This window comes from Pristiophorus japonicus, chromosome 13, assembly GCF_044704955.1.
Source record: "Pristiophorus japonicus isolate sPriJap1 chromosome 13, sPriJap1.hap1, whole genome shotgun sequence".
Lineage (NCBI taxonomy): Eukaryota > Metazoa > Chordata > Chondrichthyes > Pristiophoridae > Pristiophorus > Pristiophorus japonicus.
The window spans coordinates 226,010-245,778 of record NC_091989.1 but is presented as its reverse complement, the minus strand read 5'-3'; the positions used below and the strand labels follow the sequence as shown (position 1 = coordinate 245,778).

Sequence of the window (19,769 nt, the reverse complement as noted above, 5' to 3'; positions counted from 1 at the left end):
GGGCGTGTGGGGCCATGACTGCACCAATGCTGGGCGTGTGGGGCCATGACTGCCCGCTGGGCGTGTGGAGCCATGACTGCGCCAATGCTGGGCGTGTGGGGCCATGACTGCCCGCTGGGCGTGTGGAGCCATGACTGCGCCAATGCTGGGCGTGTGGGGCCATGACTGCCCGCTGGGCGTGTGGGGCCATGACTGCGCCAGTGCTGGGCGTGTGGGGCCATGACTGCCCGCTGGGCGTGTGGGGCCATGACTGCGCCAGTGCTGGGCGTGTGGGGCCATGACTGCGCCAGTGCTGGGCGTGTGGAGCCATGACTGCCCGCTGGGCGTGTGGGGCCATGACTGCCCGCTGGGCGTGTGGGGCCATGACTGCGCCAATGCTGGGCGTGAGGAGCCATGACTGCGCCAGTGCTGGGCGTGTGGAGCCATGACTGCCCGCTGGGCGTGTGGGGCCATGACTGTGCCAATGCTGGGCATGTGGAGCCATGACTGCGCCAAAGCTGGGCGTGTGGAGCCATGACTGCCCGCTGGGCGTGTGGGGCCATGACTGCCCGCTGGGCGTGTGGGGCCATGACTGCACCAGTGCTGGGCGTGTGGGGCCATGACTGCGCCAATGCTGGGCGTGTGGGGCCATGACTGCACCAGTGCTGGGCGTGTGGAGCCATGACTGCCCGCTGGGCGTGTGGGGCCATGACTGCCCGCTGGGCGTGTGGGGCCATGACTGCACCAGTGCTGGGCGTGTGGGGCCATGACTGCCCGCTGGGCGTGTGGGGCCATGACTGCCCGCTGGGCGTGTGGGGCCATGACTGCACCAGTGCTGGGCGTGTGGAGCCATGACTGTGCCAATGCTGGGCGTGTGGGGCCATGACTGCGCCAGTGCTGGGCATGTGGGGCCATGACTGCCCGCTGGGCGTGTGGGGCCATGACTGCCCGCTGGGCGTGTGGGGCCATGACTGCCCGCTGGGCGTGTGGGGCCATGACGGCACCAGTGCTGGGCGTGTGGGGCCATGACTGTGCCAATGCTGGGCGTGTGGGGCCATGACTGCCCGCTGGGCGTGTGGGGCCATGACTGCGCCAGTGCTGGGCGTATGGGGCCATGACTGCGCCAGTGCTGGGCGTATGGGGCCATGACTGCGCCAGTGCTGGGCGTGTGGGGCCATGACTGCGCCAGTGCTGGGCGTATGGGGCCATGACTGCGCCAGTGCTGGGCGTGTGGGGCCATGACTGCGCCAGTGCTGGGCGTGTGGGGCCATGACTGTGCCAATGCTGGCGTGTGGAGCCATGACTGCGCCAAAGCTGCCCCTAACCTGCCCACTGGGAGATATACAAGAGTACCAAAGATGGCATGTCCTCGGCTTTCTTGCCATACAGAAAAGCATTGAAACTCCTTTCATTGCCACACCTACTGCCGTAATCAGGCGGTCATCGTGTGAGCACAAGCACTGAATTCCAAGCTGGATGGAGCACTTGCCCAGCCATACTCTAGCCCAAAGCCCTGCCTACCCCCAGCTCCAACCTGTCACCTCCATTCCCCAACTCAGTGACTACGCAGACCAGTGAGTACAGACACAAACCTCGATCTAGTGTCCTACCCCAGGACATTGCACTGAGGCTCTGTCCATTACTGTCGATAGGATCTCCGAGTGTTACCTTTTATTTGTTACCTGACGCAACGGGCGAGTGGAGAGTGCAAGCCTCGGTTACATGCAGCCGCTGAGTTGAGGGCAGAACATTAGTCAGCCGTCAGTTGGAGCTTGGGGAGGAGAGGAGACAATTCTGGGAGGTGGGGGCCTCACATGGGCCTACGGAGGCTCGCGAAATGGTGCGGGGGGGGCACAGTTCTGAGCTCAGGGGAAGCATTCCGAGAGAGACCTCTGCTTCGCCCCCTCGATGTTGGCATAGACAGACAGAAAATGCACCATGCAGGCTCCTCCTACCCCGATGTGCATATTACAAGTGACCTCCTGCCTGAATAAGGTGACCATTCAGGCTGCCCACCTTCGGACCTCAGTGGCGATGGCCAGAGCACGAGCATTAGCAGGAGTGGTGGTGAACCAGCTCCATTGTCAGGCAAGGGCACTTAAGGATAGATGGGGTGGGACCTCCAGCCACTACCCCAGTCCCGCCCTGCTGCTCACCCACCTTCCTGGATAGTGGCTCGGTGCAGGACAGGCTCCCAGGGGTATCTCTGCCACATAGGGGGAGCCTACAACTGCAAGCCCAGTGGAACCAGAAAGGGCAGATGGCTGCATTAAATGGAAAGAAGTGAATTAAAGATCTTTCCAAATCTTTTTAAGGAAAGTTCTTTGAGAGCCATGAGCCCTCCAAAAAGAGGTATTGGGCCAGGAATGAGAGTGAGAGAGAGAGAAAGAGAGATGGCCACTGCTGGGGCCTCTCGCTCCAACAATCCCACTAACACTTGCCGTTGAGCTATCATGTATTGCTGCCCCCTCCTGCCAGAAACTGGGATTGACGCTCCTTCAGCTGGGAGGCCATGAAATGGATCAGTTTCCAACACACTACCCCTCCACACTTCTGCTGTCATTTAAATGTGATCAGGAAGTTGAAGGTCATGGGGCCAAGTTCTCTGCTGGGGGTGGGACAGGGGTGGAGGCAGGGGGAACATTTCCAATGATAGTTACAGAGGCAGGAAGCCCGTGATGGGCCTTCCCACCTGTTATGTATTGATGTGTGTATCGTCCTGGTACCTTAAATGTAATGTAAGCACAATGCTACACCATAGAGGGCGCTGTGGTGGGAAACCTGGAAGTACCTGCAACAGGCACTATATAAGGCTGACCACCACACCTGAGAGACACTCTGGAGCTGAACAATAAAGGACGAAGGTCACAGCAGTTAGATCAACACCAGACCGTGTGGAGTCAGTGATTTGTGTGCTACATACACCACATTGGCGACGAGGAAGCGGACGAACTCCACGCAACCATAGCTACTCTGGGCTCACTAAAGGATTTTACCATGGTCAATGATTGGGAGGCCTTTACGGAAAGGCTCGAGTACTACTTCACAGCAAACGACCTGACGGAGAACATGGACGCAATGAGAGATAAGCGTAAGGCGATATTGCTCTCCAGTTGTGGAGATGAGGATTACTCTCTCGTCAGGGATTTGCTGGCACCCAGGAGCGCCAGGGACAAGTCATACGAGGAGCTGACTGAACTCATTCGTGGAGCTGAACAATAAAGGACGAAGGTCACAGCAGTTAGATTTACATCAGACCGCGTGGAATCAGTGATTTGTGTGCTACATACACCACACCATCTATCTTTGCTCAATTGTCCACCACTATACCACCCAATTTCAAAATTCAGCCTGCACCTCCATAAATTTAAATTATTTTATTGTTTCTAATGCTCCTGACTACTCGATATCCTTGTAATTAGTTTTGGCAATATTAGTGGCTGAGCACGTGACAAGTGCATCTGAAAATCCTCAGTCCTTTAATGGAGGCATTAGTAGCAGAGAGAGGATTTCAGATAGAACTCACTTGTATCAGAAAAAGGTTTCGATAATGGCAGTGTGTCAGTTGAAATGGTTTAAAGCACAATGGGGCTCAATAACAAATATACAGATTTAAGATTAAGTCAAGTTAAACCACTGAAAACATTTTAATTCACAGAGTAACAAATACCTGTATATATTTATGCTCAGTGTGATTCTGCTCAAAGATTATATTGTTTACATATCAGTATGAAATGGCTGTTATTCAAACCACATTATTTTTGAAATGCTTGAAACATGGGAATCTCATTTAAAAGTGATTAGTTATTTAATTTTCCCCAAAAAGAGATGACAGGTCCTCCCAGAAAAGGCTCTGAGCCCTGCACCGTGAGCTGGTGAGCAGTTTACAAGCTCGATATTTCTCATCAGTTGGAATAAATGGTTTAGACGGCACACTGGGAGTGGCAATGATTTTTATATTTCAGGTAACATCTAAAATAATAGGATTGCAGAGAGTGAGAAACAGAATCAAGAATGACCTTTAGTGATTGGAAATCAGTACGTGAGCAAAACGAAAATAAAAAAAGAGAAAGCCTTCATTAACTATACATGTTTAAATATTGTGCTGTTTTCTTTAAAGACCATTTTTATTTCACAAAGGATAAACCTTTTCCATCATTTTTGTTTTCCAAAGTGCAAAAGCAAAATTCTAAACTCAAAACCTCCATCCTTAATTTTCAGCCCTTGCCCTAAACCCTCTCTGCTTGCTCTGTCTGTGAAACACTTTGGCCTATTCACTATGTTGAAAGCACTATATAGCAACAACAATTTATATTTATATAGTGCCTTTAATGCAGTAAAATGTCCCAAGGTGCTTCACAGGAGTATTGTAAGATAAAAAAGATACAAGTGTAAGATTTGGGTATATTATTACATAAGAACATGCATTGCTTTCAAATTATACGGTGAAGAACTGTCAGAATACAGATGTGTTATTTTTGCAGTGTCAATCTGCTATAACGCACCTCAGGTTAGCAAAATGGTTTTGTATGAATTTGCGGCGATATATTTTCTAAACTGATGTAGAGCTGAGCATTTGATGGAATGTAAAACCGTGACTTATTCATAACGTATTGAGTCATTCCGATGGAAATTAGAGAGATTTATTTCAGAAAATAACATTTTGGGATAATTTGAGATGTGACACGAAACGTGCTTCAGAGGAAGAAGGTGACTTAGGACCTGGATCCCAAAGCTTTCCACCACTGGGTTTTTCTCGTGACATGCCTGGGCCTGTTGTAGACTCATTAATACAGATCGATTGCTGTGATTGGTCAACATCGCCATTATGTGTCATGTGAGCTAGATGGACCTTACTCTTTTTCCATCTAGCGATTCCGAGGTTCCTTGCTGACTCCATGGGCTTTGATCATTTGGTGACTGTGTATTTTGCCAGCTTCCCATCACCCAAAGTACACTAAAGACGGAGATGCCTTCAAAACTCTTACTATGTCGAGACCAGCACCTCCCTAGTAGGTCCCTTGCAGTCAGATTCAGGTGAATTTATAATGGGGAACAAAGAAATGGCAGACCAGTTAAACAAATACTTTGGTTCTGTCTTCACGAACGAAGACACAAATAACCTTCCTGAAATACTAGGGGACCGAGGGTCTAATGGGAAGGAGGACCTGAAGGAAATCCTTATTAGGCGGGAAATTGTGTTAGGGAAATTGATGGGATTGAAGGCCGATAAATCCCCGGGGCCTGATAGTCTGCATCCCAGAGTAATTAAGGAAGTAGCCCTAGAAATAGTGGATGCATTGGTGATCATTTTCCAACAGTCTATCTATTCTGGATCGGTTCCTATGGACTAGAGGGTAGCTAATGTAACACCACTTTTTAAGAAAGGAGGGAGAGAGAAAATGGGTAATTATAAACCGGTTAGCCTGACATCAGTAGTGGGGAAAATGTTGGAATCAATTATTGAAGATAAAATTGCAGCACATTTGGAAAGCAGTGATGGGATCAGTCCAAGTCAGCATGGGTTTATGAAAGGGAAATCCTGCTTGACAAATCTTCTAGAATTTTTTGAGGATGCAACTGGTAGATTGGACATGGGAGAACCAGTGGATGTGGTGTATTTGGACTTTCAAAAGGCTTTTGACAAGCTCCTACACGAGAGATTAGTGCGCAAAATTAAAGCACATGGTATTGGGGGTAATGTACTGACGTGGATAGAGAACTGGTTGGCAGACAGGAAGCAGAGAGTCGAGATAACCGGGTCCTTTTCAGAAAGGCAGGCAGTGACTAGTGGAGTGCCGCAGGGCTCAGTGCTGGGACCCCAGCTATTTACAATATACATTAATGATTTGGATGAGGGAATTGAATGTAATATCTCCAAGTTTGCAGATGACACTAAGCTGGGTGGCGGTGTGAGCTGTGAGGAGGATGCTAAAAGGCTGCAGGGTGACTTGAACAAGATAGGTGAGTGGGTAAACGCATGGCAGATGCAGTATAATGTGGATAAATGTGAGGTTATCCACTTTGGTGGCAAAAACACGAAGGCAGAATATTATCTGAATGGCGGCAGATTAGGAAAAGGGGAGGTGCAACGAGACCTGGGTGTCATGATACAACAGTCATTGAAAGTTGGCATGCAGGTACAGCAGGCGGGGAAGAAGGCAAATGGTTTGTTGGCCTTCATAGCGAGAGGATTTGAGTAAAGAAGCAGGGAGGTCTTACTGCAGCTCTACAAGGCCTTAGTGAGGCCTCACCTGGAATATTGTGTTCAGTTTTGGTCTCCTAATCTGAGGAAGGACGTTCTTGCAATTGAGGGAGTGTAGCGAAGGTTCACCAGACTGATTCCTGGGATGGCAGGACTGACATATGAGGAGAGACTGGATCGACTGGGCCTGTATTCACTGGAGTTTAGAAGGATGAGAGGGGATCTCATAGAAACATATAAAATGCTGACAGAACTGGACAGGTTAGATGCAGGAAGAATGTTCCTGATGTTGGCGAAGTCCAGGACCAGGGGACATAGTCTAAGGATAAGGGGTAGGCCATTTAAGACTGAGATGAGGAGAAACTTCTTCACTCAGAGAGTTGTTAACCTGTGGAATTCTCTACAGCAGAGAGTTGTTGATGTCAGTTCATTGGCTATATTCAAGAGGGAGTTAGATATGGCCCTTGCGGCTAAAGGGATCAAGGGATATGGCGAGAAAGCAGGAAAGGGGTACTGAGGGAATGATCAGCCATGATCTTATTGAATGGTGGTGCAGGCTCGAAGGGCCGAATTGCCTACTCCTGCACCTATTTTCTATGTTTCTATGTTTCCCTACACAATTTATTGGAAATGTAAAACCCACCACACACACATTTGTCTCGCCCATGGATATAGAAATTAATTGCTGAACCCTTTATACAGGAGTCTTTTAAAATGGCGAAATTAAATTAAAAAAATCCCAGCTTTCTCTGCAAACTGCCAACTACATGTAATATATCTCAAAACCAATAGCTATTCAGGTGCAGTTGATGAACGGTTAGAATTCTATTGGTAAAACAGACTTAACAATTAAAATCATATCCCAATTTAGATTCTGATACTGAAGTTCCAGATTATGATTGTGAATAAAGATGTAACCATTGTTTGTGAATTATGTGTTTGAATACACAGGAGCCTAAACACAGCTGAGTTGAAATATTGATTTGTGCTTCAAACATGAAAGTAGGTCTTCGGTGTTTTGTTCTTTAGTCTCAGAATCCTGCAGTTTTAAAATCTATACTGTAGGATCCCTTTTTATATACAACAGGGTGTAACAGTGAGACAAATGTGATGTCTCTCTCTGACCAGTGAAAGGTACTGATGTGTAAGTCCTAAATTTCTCATGGGCCGACTGTGATGCCTCAGCCCTTTGGATTCAGAAGATAATGATAACTGCATTTGAACTTGCACATCCAAGGAACAGAATGTTTAAGCTTCGTGCATAGATTGAGCCTGGCAGTTAGCACACAGTACTTGAATTTCCCCCATGTTTATTTGTGACGAGTTATGTCAATTTTCAGCCAAGACCACTCGGCAGATCAAGGTCGCAAAATAACTTTGCCTTGTTTGACTTCTTCTAAATATACCTGATGTGAACTGAGCACGGACTGAAATATTAGTGGTTTGAAACCAGCTATAAAGATTTTGTGGATATAGCTAATGCAAAATAAATATGGAATGCTGTTTGCAATTGATGATGAAAAACTTGCACTAAACCTTCTTTGTGGTCCTTTGTTTGTTGGTTATTCAAGAAGGCGTTTGCTATTAAAGGTGTGTGTTATAAAGCGTGTTTTATAAGCAATCTCGTATATAATCCTGTATTTGGGACGATGCCATTAGAGAAAAGATAGTCTTCTTTGTAAATGCATATTTATTATAATTTGTATTTTGCCATTTATTTTGTGCAGCACTCAATGTTTTTGGCCATATTTACCGACCCTTTCTCTTGACTCGCTAACGTTACTGAGTGTAAGTCGGATATCAATCGTTCTGCTCAACCTTTACTGTTTCTTTGTGTATCTGACATTCTCTGAAAAATGTGAAATGAGTTTTGATTTGATGTAAGAACACTCTAAAAATGCATGTCTGGTGTGTGCTCCCGAGGTTTGCCGTGAAAGAACTCTTTAACCCAGTGTTTTAGATATTAATAACTTCCAAATTCAGTTAGACATTTGGATGTTCCAACTTTTTTGAGATACTCCAAATTATTGTGATATTTCTAAAAAGGAGGTTTTCAGTAGCAATCATTTCCATATTAGCTAAATATATTCGTGGCAACTAACTGAAATCGTAACCCATGTGATCTGGGCAGTGCACCACAATCTTTATCATTATAGATTATGACAGGCTTTTATGGGTCAGAGAGGTAATTGAAGATTACTTTAGGATTAAAAACATTGGCTGATATATCTAGCCAATACTATGCTAATGGACTTTTTGACAGTCTCATTCTGTGTGCTTTGTTTGGCAGGAATGCAAGTTCTTGAATGGAATGGAGTTCCTTTGACCGATAAAACCTATGAGGAAGTGCAATGCATCATTGGTGTACCAATTGGGGAAGCTGAAATATGTGTAAGACTGTGAGTTTTTCCCCACCTTTCTGTTTACCATTCAAACTTCATGACTTTTATTTTGCATCATGTTAAGGTGAAACCTTTATAAAACTCCTTGTTCCATCAGACCATCATTTCCCATAATCGATGTGCACTAAAATACAGGGAATACCACAATACAGGGAATACCACAATACAGGGAATACCACAATACAGGGAATACCACAATACAGGGAATACACAATACAGGGGAATACACAATACAGGGGAATACACAATACAGGGGAATACACAATACAGGGGAATACACAATGCAGGGGCATACACAATGCAGGGGAATACACAATACAGGAGATACACAATACAGGGGAATAAACAATGCAGGGAATACACAATACAGGGGAATATACAATACAGGGAATACACAATAAAGGAGAATACACAATAAAGGAGAAACTGAAAGAAAGATGAATCACAGAAAGGATTTTTAGATGGATCTGTCACCCCGGATTTAAGTATCTCTGCTCCCATAACTGTTTTCCTTTGTCTCCTATACTGGAGTTTGATTCCATACACACCAGTGACCGTGCCTCAAATGGTCATTGTGTGAGATTGCAGTCAGTGTTAGACAATTCATCCCCTTCCCCTTCCCTTCTCTTTGCCTCTCCCCCTACCGTAACATGCAATTCCCAGCTATGACTGGTTAAATCAGAAAAGTCCAAATATGAATCTGGAAACCTTCTGTATTGCTCCGGACAAGCTCAGCATCGAGAGAGAGCAGGCTGTTTCGCAGTCTCGAGAAGTAGCCATCATTTCAGCATCTCAGTTCTCCACAATGTATGAATTAAAGCGGTAACTTGTAGCAGGAAGCACTTTACAGCTAGCCAAGTGAGTGGGCAAAAATTGGGCAGATGGAGTATAATGTTGGAAAGTGTGAGGTTATGCACTTTGGTAGAAAAAAAATCAAAGAGCAAGTTATTATTTAAATGGAGAAAGATTGCAAAGTGCTGCAGTACAGCGGGATCTGGATTTACTTGTGCATGAAACACAAAAGGATAGTATGCAGGTACAGCAAGTGATCAGGAAGGCCAATGGTATCTTGGCCTTTATTGCAAAGGAGGTGGAGTATAAAAGCAGGGAAGTCTTGCTACAGTTATACAGGATATTGGTGAGGCCACACCCGGAATACTGCGCGCAGTTTCCATATTTACGAAAGGATATACTTGCTTTGGAGGCAGGTCAGAGAAGGATCACTAGGTTGACTCCAGGGATGAGGGGCTTGACTTATGAGGGAAGGTTGAGTAGGTTGGGCCTCTACTCATTGGAATTCAGAAGAATGAGAGGTGATCTTATCAAAATGTATAAAATTATGAGGGGGCTTGACAAGGTGGATGCAGAGAGGATGTTTCCATTGATGGGGGAGATTAGAACTAGAGGGCACAATCTTAGAATAAAGGGCCGCCCATTTAAAACCGAAATGAGGAGACATTTCTTCTCTGAGGATTGTAAATCTATGGAATTCGCTGCCTCAAAGAGCTGTGGAAGCTGGGGCATTGAATACATTTAAGACAGAAAGAGACAGTTTCTTAAACGATAAGGGAATAAGGGGTTATGGGGAGCGGGCGGGGAAGTGGAACTGAGTCCATGATCAGATCGGCCAAGATCTTATTGAATGGCGGAGCAGGTTCGAGGGGCCATAAGGCCTACTCTTGCTCCTATTTCTTATGTTCTTATGTTCTTATTAATGGACAAAATACTAATGGCCTTTCAGCTCATTCATGGTTATAACTAAAGGACGTCACATTGTTTTCCCTACTGCGAAATGCAATCACTTTCATTGATACATGGCAAATTTTTTTAATTGACAAATATAAAATCGAATACATTATAATAATGGTTCAAACATATTCAGATAATAAAGATTTCACTTTAACCAAACCCATCCATTAGCCGTTTGACACTACAGTCAGTTCATTGGTGCATCGGTAATGGGGGCTGCCTGGAAACTCTCGTACCATAACCACAGCTCACATTGTCTTCACAATTAAACAGTAAAATGCTAATGGGGCTGTTAAAGTGATCTGAAAATGTTATTAATATTTTCCTTTAGGGACCTCAACATGCTATCCGATTCGGAGACCCTACAGTATTTGGAGTTACAAGACCAAGCAAAGGCTGGTAGGCAACTGACAAGTGTTTATGCTGAGTGAAATAGCGATTAAACTGTAAAGACAAACCATCATCATTACTTTGAACATCAACTGAAATAAAGGGGCTCATTTTAATCCCCAAATATGAGTGAATTTATTTCATGTGGGAGGTAAAAATCTAAAAATCTGAAACAGGAATCCAACCAGCCTCGAAACCGGCTATTTCCAGTGTTACTGGAGGCGGGCTGAGGGGCAGACGAGCAATTGTCAGTACTGCTCGTGGGTCAGGAGCAGCAGGGGGTTTTCCCCAAGCCCAACAAGATACCAGTAACTCCTCAAACCCTACCCTAGAACCCCACCCCATCTGTCTGCACCTCCACACCCCACCACCAGACCCCCCACCCTCACCGTCGAACCCTCACCCCCATCATCGGACCCCCCCACCCTCATCATCGACCCCCCCCATCATCGACCCCCCCCATCATCGACCCCCCCATCATCGACCCCCCCCATCATCGACCCCCCCATCATCGACCCCCCCATCATCGACCCCCCCATCATCGACCCCCCCCATCATCGACCCCCCCATCTTCGACCCCCCCCATCTTCGACCCCCCCCATCTTCGACCCCCCCCATCATCGACCCCCCCATCATCGACCCCCCCATCATCGACCCCCCCCATCATCGACCCCCCCAACCATCGACCCCCCCCATATCGACCCCCCACCATCGACCCCCCCACCCTCATCATCGATCCCCCCCCACCATCGATCCCCCCAACCATCGACCCCCCACCATCATCGAACCCCCACCCTCATCTTTGGCCCCCCACCATCATCGACCCCCCCATCATCGACCCCCCCAACCATCGACCCCCCCAACCATCGACCCCCCCACCATCGACCCCCCCCCACCATTGACCCCCCCCACCATTGACCCCCCCCACCATTGACCCCCCCCACCATTGACCCCCCCATCATCGACCCCCCCATCATCGACCCCCCCATCATCGACCCCCCACATCATCGACCCCCCACATCATCGACCCCCCACATCATCGACCCCCCCACATCATCGACCCCCCCACATCATCGATCCCCCCCCACATCATCGAACCCCCCCCACCATCGAACCCCCCCACCATCGACCCCCCCACCCTCATCATCGATCCCCCACATCATCGATCCCCCCCCACATCATCGACCCCCCCCCACCATTGAACCCCCCCATCATCGACCCCCCACCATCGACCCCCCCACCCTCATCATCGATCCCCCCCACCATTGACCCCCCCCAGCCATCGACCCCCCCACCATCATCGAACCCCCACCCTCATCTTTGACCCCCCCCCACCATCGAGCCCCCCACCATCGAACCCCCCCATCATCGACCCCCCCCCACACCATCGACCCCCCCCCACACCATCGACCCCCCCCCCACCATCGACCCCCCCCACCATTGAACACCCCCATCATCCACCTCCCCATAATCGACCCCCCCCATATTGACCCCCCACCATCGACCCCCCCACCCTCATCATCGACCCCCCCCACCATCATCGACCCCCCACCATCGGCCCCCCCCCACCATCAAACCCCCCCATCATCGACCCCCCCCATCATCGACCCCCCCCCATCATCGACCCCCCCACCTTCGAACACCCCTCCCCCACCATCGACCCCCCCCTCATCATCGACACCCCCCCCCCCACCATCGACCCCCCCCATCATCGGGGCCATAATGTGTGAAATGATGAGGAACAATAAGCAGTGGACAGATTGAGCTGGTTTGATGATGTGGCCGGGCGGGTAGCCAGCTCACGGTGCAGCAAGCCTGCAAGGCTGCAAGTGTGCTGCTATCACTTCCCACATGGCAAGATCAGAAACTAAGCTGTACTGTTGAGTGTTGGCAGATCAGTGACCGTTTGTCAGCCCATCCCAAGAACACTGCATGGTCCTAAAGGAGAGAAGTGTTACATTATGAAAAGGAGGAGACTTTGTGATGTAATGGAGGTGATGATAAATTTTAGAATGCAGGAAGCATAAAGATTCACTGAGCCCAGCTTGTGCGTTAAGTCACTGTGTTCACAGACCTGATCTAAGGATGACTGAGAGGGTACAAGACATTCCTTGCTTTCTGATGATGATGGCAACAGAGAATGTCAACAGAGTGAATAATAAGGGAATAGAAACCAAAATGGCAGGTGTAATTAGGTTAAAAATACCGTACAAACATTAAGATATTTCCAAACCAGTGCAGATGTAGTGACTTTTTGAGCAAGTGTGAGCTGTACCTTGAGTCAAGAATCACAGAATAGACACAACTGAAGGAGGCCATTCGGCCCATCGAATCTGCAGAAATTATTTTTAAAAAGAACATAGCACCTGATTTCCTTCAATCCCATTCTGTAAAATGATTAAGGACGATCAACTTTGGAAGAAAATAGACTTTGTAAGAAATAATTTGCATTTCTGCACAAAATCAAGTTGAAAGAAATCATCCCTGAAATGACTGGTCCTGATATTCCTTGCGACAGAGTGGAACTATACTGTTTCCATGCTCATTATAAATGAATGCAATCAGATAGGCACAACATAAGTGTTGCCTTAGGGAGCACTGCTTTCATCCAGGCTGCTCCTGCTAATGTGATCATTCTGTGACTGCACTTTGGTTCAAAATAAAAGATGTTGCAATGGCCCTGAATTTCTGCATTTGCTGTTAGCAGACTGGCTGCCTTGTCAGAAGCAGAGCCTTTGTCTGCTCCGGAGGCTGGGGCACCCTGAGCTGGGATTCCTACCCTGCGTGTCAGTCAGGACCCAGGTGTGTGACGTTGCCAGCCTCCACAAGCACATTTTTAGACAGCATTGGTCAGGCAAGGACCTGAATTCCCTAAAAAGGGCAACTTTCTGGGGGTTAGAAAATTCCACACATCGGCCCCTCGCTCAGCATAATGGCCAGAGTAGGGCGGGGGGCGGGTGAGGTTTGGGCAACCAAACTCCTCTACCTCCCCCCGCCCCGCCATTCCAGACAGGTGCAGAGCTTTCCCACAGGGGAGACCAAAGGAAGTGGCAACAACAACAACCTGTATTTATATAGCACCTTTAACGTAGTGAAATGTCCCAAAGCGCTTCACAGGCATGTTATAATTTGACACCGAGCTCAAGGCCTGCAATCTCCGGTGGGTTGCCCACTGGAACATGTTGGACATGAAGACCCAGTATCTGTGATATTTACAACTGAATTCGGTAAATTACTGAGATTGTGGTGCCGATGGAGGTCATTCAGCCCATCGTGCCGATATCAGTGTTAGCGCTTCTAGCGGAGCCAGTGAAGGCTGGAGGCCTACCGCCACCCGCGGCTCATGGAGCCTGTGCTGACAGTCAGTGCGGCTCCAGGCACTGGGGCCTCACCTTCCAGAGCCCCAGCAGCATTTGGAATGGGCACTGATAATCGAGGCCATTCTTCACACTGCACTGCGTACAGCCCCACAACGTGCACAGATTCACATACCGCACAAATCTTCATAGAGAGAGTTTTAACCCCCCTGGACTGGGGGTAGTGGGGGTTCCATTACATAAACCCGGCCCCAAGCGGCCGCAATCGCCCCACTTACGTTTCCCCAGGGCGGGCGAGGTTCAGGTGAGCAGCCCGCTCTCGAGGCGGGTCAGTAATTATAATATACCACTGCGGAAATGTGCCTCACATTTTAGCAGCGATTTGGATTTAACGCTGCGGGCTGGATTTGCCAGGGCTCGGGGAACCCGGCAGCTGAAGGGAGGCGAGAAGGGCGGGATCCAGCTCTGTTTGTGGACTGGGAGGGGCAGGACTGCATTCCCCCCCACCGGCCCCCACCCCACTGTCCGCCCCCTCCCCCCCCGGCTCCCCCACGCCCCGCCCCCCGCTCCATTTCCCCGCCCCCTCTCCAACCCCCCCCTGGCTCCTCCCCCCCCCCCTCCCCCCTGCGATCTCCAAACCCCCGGCCCCCTGACCTGTCGCAATCTGCCTCTCCCTCCCCGTCCCTGACGCTGACATTCACTTGAATAAGTAGTTGCCTATTAACAGTTGAGAGTATTGGTGCTAACGAAATATCAGGAATCATGACACATTTGTCTTCTGTCACTCGCTGAAGGTGCATGAATATAAGTTTCAGAAACATCAGTGCCATTTTGTATGTGATTATATCGATGTTCTTTTCCTTTCTTAAGCAATGTTGAATTTATTTTTCAGGAGAAAAGCAAAGGTCGCCAGGAGTTGACCCCAAACAGCTGGCTGCAGAACTACAGAAGGTGTCTCAGCAGGCACCTCCCGTGGTTACGTCAGCCATAGAGAAAGGAACCCACAGCCATTCAGGAGCCACATCGACTGCCTCTAGTGCTGTCCCCAGTCCTGCCCAACCTGCTTCACCTTCAGTTAGCAAAAAGCGACACAGCAGCAAGGTGAGCAGGAACCCTCCAACCACAAGCTTGCTTGCTGACACAGAGCAAAAGCAATTTCCCACTGAAACATTGGTGCTGTTTTATAGGAGTCTGCCATTGGAATGACTGAATTCAGTAAAATCTAGGTGTATAAGTTATACATCTGCAAAAAAAAAGTTTACTGAGATGAAAAAATATCAAGTAATTCATTAAAGGAATATAAAAGTCAAAGGGCTTGCTTAGTTTCGAGATCAGGCATCAAAGAACACAATGAATCCAGCATGGAGACTAGACTGATATTGAGAGGTAAGCTTAAACAGACAGCCAGAATGAAGGTACAAATGGATTGAAACAAATAGCATAAACCGGTTAAGACAAGAAATGAGCGTTTAATTATCCTGCCCACTCAGTCACTGCAGTGCATTACTGGTCCTGCTCCGGCCCAGCTCCCTGCCTCAGGCCATGAACATTCTTATATTGACAGGACCATCTTGGCACATCCCTGGCATTCCTGCTGAATCAGCGAGCTTTGATTTTACTGTACTCGGTAACACCGGTCTACGTTTGCCTTTTGCTCCATGCTGTCTTGTCGTGCTTTAGTTTGCCCTGAGCTTCTCTCCGTAGTCCGTAGTGGTTGGTTTTTCGGCAATGTAGCCTAAAAATCAGCTAAAAACTAGCGATTCCATTGCTCAGGAAGACTTGAGAGAGGGAAAGAAAATAGCAGAAAAGGTTAGAAAAATAGGAATGGAATTAGCACACTCACCAGTAAATAAATATTAACAAGATAATTTCAAAGCTGAAGAGATATATACACACTCGTATAAACACACAGATACACGCAACAGTTCCAATATCTCAGTGGATGCAGAGATTTTTAAAATCTGCTACATTATTTGGCACTGACGCTCCACATTTTTTGCATGGCAATCAATGCATATTTCTGTGCAAACATCCTCGTCACTTTAATGCAATGACCTCCACTTTAAGAGTTGCCTCCTTGTTTGGCTCCCGATACCTGTCTGTTTTGGTGTTAGGTTTCTGTAATTCTCTGAGATATTTTTCACACCCTGTCGCTGAATACTTTCTGTTCTTCAGTCAGTCTCGGACAGGATTCCATTACCTCCCCACCCTCCCTTCCGATCTATCTGGTTTAAACCATTCCTCATAGCTGCCTTAATGTTCCTCATAAACCAATAATGATTTCAATATAGTAGATGGTAATAAGTAGTAAATTAATAGGATTCATAAAATATTAATGGATTCTTGGAAATATTATTTTTATTCTCCCTCAATAGAGCCTGTTTTTTCAAAATGAAATGATCTGGCATTGTCAGGCATTATTATTTATTTTTCCAAGACAATATCTACAACCCAAACACTCTACAAAAACCCAAGAATGACCTGAGGATGTGAAAGGGCATTGAGAGCCTGGCTAGAAACTTGAGAAGTCTTGATTTCACTCCTCAGTATTAACTCACTCTATAACGTACCATTGGTGTTGTAGATGAATATTAGTGGGATTCTGTGTGCTAGTCAACTTCAAGCAGGAGATTACTGGATTGAAAAATAACATGTTCAGTTGGTTTATCTCAAAAAACACATTGGTTTTGTGGGTTAGAACAACCAATCAGTGTGGTAATGAAAGAAACTGATTTTTGTGAATATCTGTAATAAATCTTATTCTGTTTGTCTGTCTTATCTGTGTAGGCAATTTCTGCAATGAAATAGTTTTGTTATCTAAAAATTAAATGCTTGCAAATCCTAACTGGTACAGTTCCCCACAACCATCATTCTTCAAGTTTGTATGATTTTTTTTTCCCCCAAGTTATTTTGCTTTCTGTGAACTCACCATACTCCAACCCATTCGAGTCATAAAATTAGGTTTCCTACATTCAGTATAATCAATGTTTAAAGTCACTAAAATAATATTCTGTTATTTAGTTTCTCACCAGTTTGCTCCTCTCCTGCCTTGGTGCAGTTCCACAAGCACCAATTACATAAGAACATAAGAAATAGGAGCAGGAGTCGGCCATTCGGCCCCTCGAGCCTGCTCCACCATTCAATGAGATCACGGCTGATCTTCGACCTCAACTCCACTTTCCTGCACTGTCCCCATCTCCCTTGATTCCCTGAAAATCTAAAAACCTATTGCTCTCTGTCTTAAATATATTCAGTGACTGAACCTCCACAGCTCTCTGGGGTAGAGAATTCCAAAAATTCACGACCCTCTGAGTGAAGAAATTTCTCCTCATCTCAGTCCTAAATCTCAGTCTATCCTGAGACTGTGACCCCTGGTTCTAGACTCCCCAGCCCGGGAGAAACATCCTCCCTGCATCTACCCTGTCAAGCCCTGTAAGAATTTTGTATGTTTCAATGAGCTCATTTTTCTAAACTCTGGAGATCATCATCATAGAAACATAGAAAATAGGTGCAGGAGTAGGCCATTCGGCCCTTCGAGCCTGCACCGCCATTCAATGAGTTCATGGCTGAACATGCAACTTCAGTACCCCATTCCTGCTTTCTCACCATACCCCTTGATCCCCCTAGTAGTAAGGACTACATCTAACTCCTTTTTGAATATATTTAGTGAATTGGCCTCAACAACTTTCTGTGGTAGAGAATTCCACAGGTTCACCACTCTCTGGGCGAAGAAGTTTCTCCTCATCTCGGTCCTAAATGGCTTACCCCTTATTCTTAGACTGTGACCCCTGGTTCTGGACTTCCCCAACATTGGGAACATTCTTCCTGCATCTAACCTGTCTGAACCCATCAGAATTTTAAACGTTTCTATGAGGTCCCCTCTCATTCTTCTGAACTCCAGTGAATACAAGCCCAGTTGATCCAGTCTTTCTTGATAGGTCAGTCCCGCCATCCCGGGAATCAGTCTGGTGAAGCTTCGCTGCACTCCCTCAATAGCAAGAATGTCCTTCCTCAGGTTAGGAGACCAAAACTGTACACAATACTCCAGGTGTGGCCTCACCAAGGCCCTGTACAACTGTAGCAACACCTCCCTGCCCCTGTACTCAAATCCCCTTGCTATGAAGGCCAACATGCCATTTGCTTTCTTAACCGCCTGCTGTACCTGCATGCCAGCCTTCAATGACTGATGTAGCATGACACCCAGGTCTCGTTGCACCTCCCCTTTTTCTAATCTGTCACCATTCAGATAATAGTCTGTCTCTCTGTTTTTACCACCAAAGTGGATAACCTCACATTTATCCACATTATACTTCATCTGCCATGCATTTGCCCACTCACCTAACCTATCCAAGTCACTCTGCAGCCCCATAGCATCCTCCTCACAGCTCACACTGCCACCCAACTTAGTGTCATCAGCAAATTTGGAGATACTACATTTAATCCCCTTGTCTAAATCATTAATTTACAGTGTAAACAGCTGGGTCCCCAGCACAGAACCTTGCGGTACCCCACTAGTCACTGCCTGCCATTCTGAAAAGTACCCATTTACTCCTACTCTTTGCTTCCTGTCTGACAACCAGTTCTCAATCCCTGTCAGCACACTACCCCCAATCCCATGAGCTTTAACTTTGCACATTAATCTCTTGTGTGGGACCTTGTCGAAAGCATTCTGAAAGTCCAAATATACCACATCAACTGGTTCTCCCTTGTCCACTCTACTGGAAACATCCTCAAAAAATTCCAGAAGATTTGTCAAGCATGATTTCCCTTTCACAGATCCATGCTGACTTGTACCTATCATGTCACCTCTTTCCAAATGCGCTGCTATGACATCCTTAATAATTGATTCCATCATTTTACCCACTACCGATGTCAGGCTGACCGGTCGATAATTCCCTGTTTTCTCTCTCCCTCCTTTTTTAAAAAGTGGGGTTACATTGGCTACCCTCCACTCCATAGGAACTGATCCAGAGTCAATGACTGTCAATGCATCCGCTATTTCCAAGGCCACCTCCTTAAGTACTCTGGGATGCAGTCCATCAGGCCCTGGGGATTTATCGGCCTTCAATACCATCAATTTTCCCAACACAATTTCCCGACTAATAAGGATTTCCCTCAGTTCCTCCTACTTGCTAGACCCTCTGACCCGTTTTATATCCGGAAGGTTGTTTGTGTCCTCCTTAGTGAATACCGAACCAAAGTACTTGTTCAATTGGTCCGCCATTTCTTTGTTCCCCGTTATGACTTCCCCTGATTATGACTGCAGGGGATCTATATTTGTCTTTACTAACCTTTTTCTCTTTACATATCTATAGAAACTTTTGCAATCTGTCTTAATGTTCCCTGCAAGCTTCTTCTCGGACTCCATTTTCCCTGCCCTAATCAAACCCTTTGTCCTCCTCTGCTGAGTTCTAAATTTCTCCCAGTCCCCGGGTTCGCTGCTATTTCTGGCCAATTTGTATGCCACTTCCTTGGCTTTAATACTATCCCTGATTTCCCTTGATAGCCACGGTTGAGCCACCTTCCCTTTTTTATTTTTACGCCAGACAGGAATGTACAATTGTTGTAGTTCATCCATGCGGTCTCTAAATGTCTGCCATTGCCCATCCACAGTCAACCCCTTCAGTATCATTCGCCAATCTATCCTAGCTAATTCATGCCTCATACCTTCAAAGTTAGCCTTCTTTAAGTTCTGGACCATGGTCTCTGAATTAACTGTTTCATTCT

At 47.1% G+C, this 19,769-nt stretch overlaps 1 protein-coding gene across 1 annotated transcript in view; it reads left to right on the top strand.

Moving 5' to 3' along the window:
* pcloa (piccolo presynaptic cytomatrix protein a) overlaps window positions 1-19,769 on the top strand; it is a 677,428-nt gene that overhangs the window by 484,368 nt on the left and 173,291 nt on the right. Inside the window, exons 12-14 of the mRNA XM_070898375.1 lie at window positions 8,475-8,583; window positions 10,667-10,734; window positions 14,935-15,143. Of these exons, the coding sequence (XP_070754476.1) occupies window positions 8,475-8,583; window positions 10,667-10,734; window positions 14,935-15,143 (386 nt within the window). The remainder of the gene's footprint in view (window positions 1-8,474; window positions 8,584-10,666; window positions 10,735-14,934; window positions 15,144-19,769) is intronic.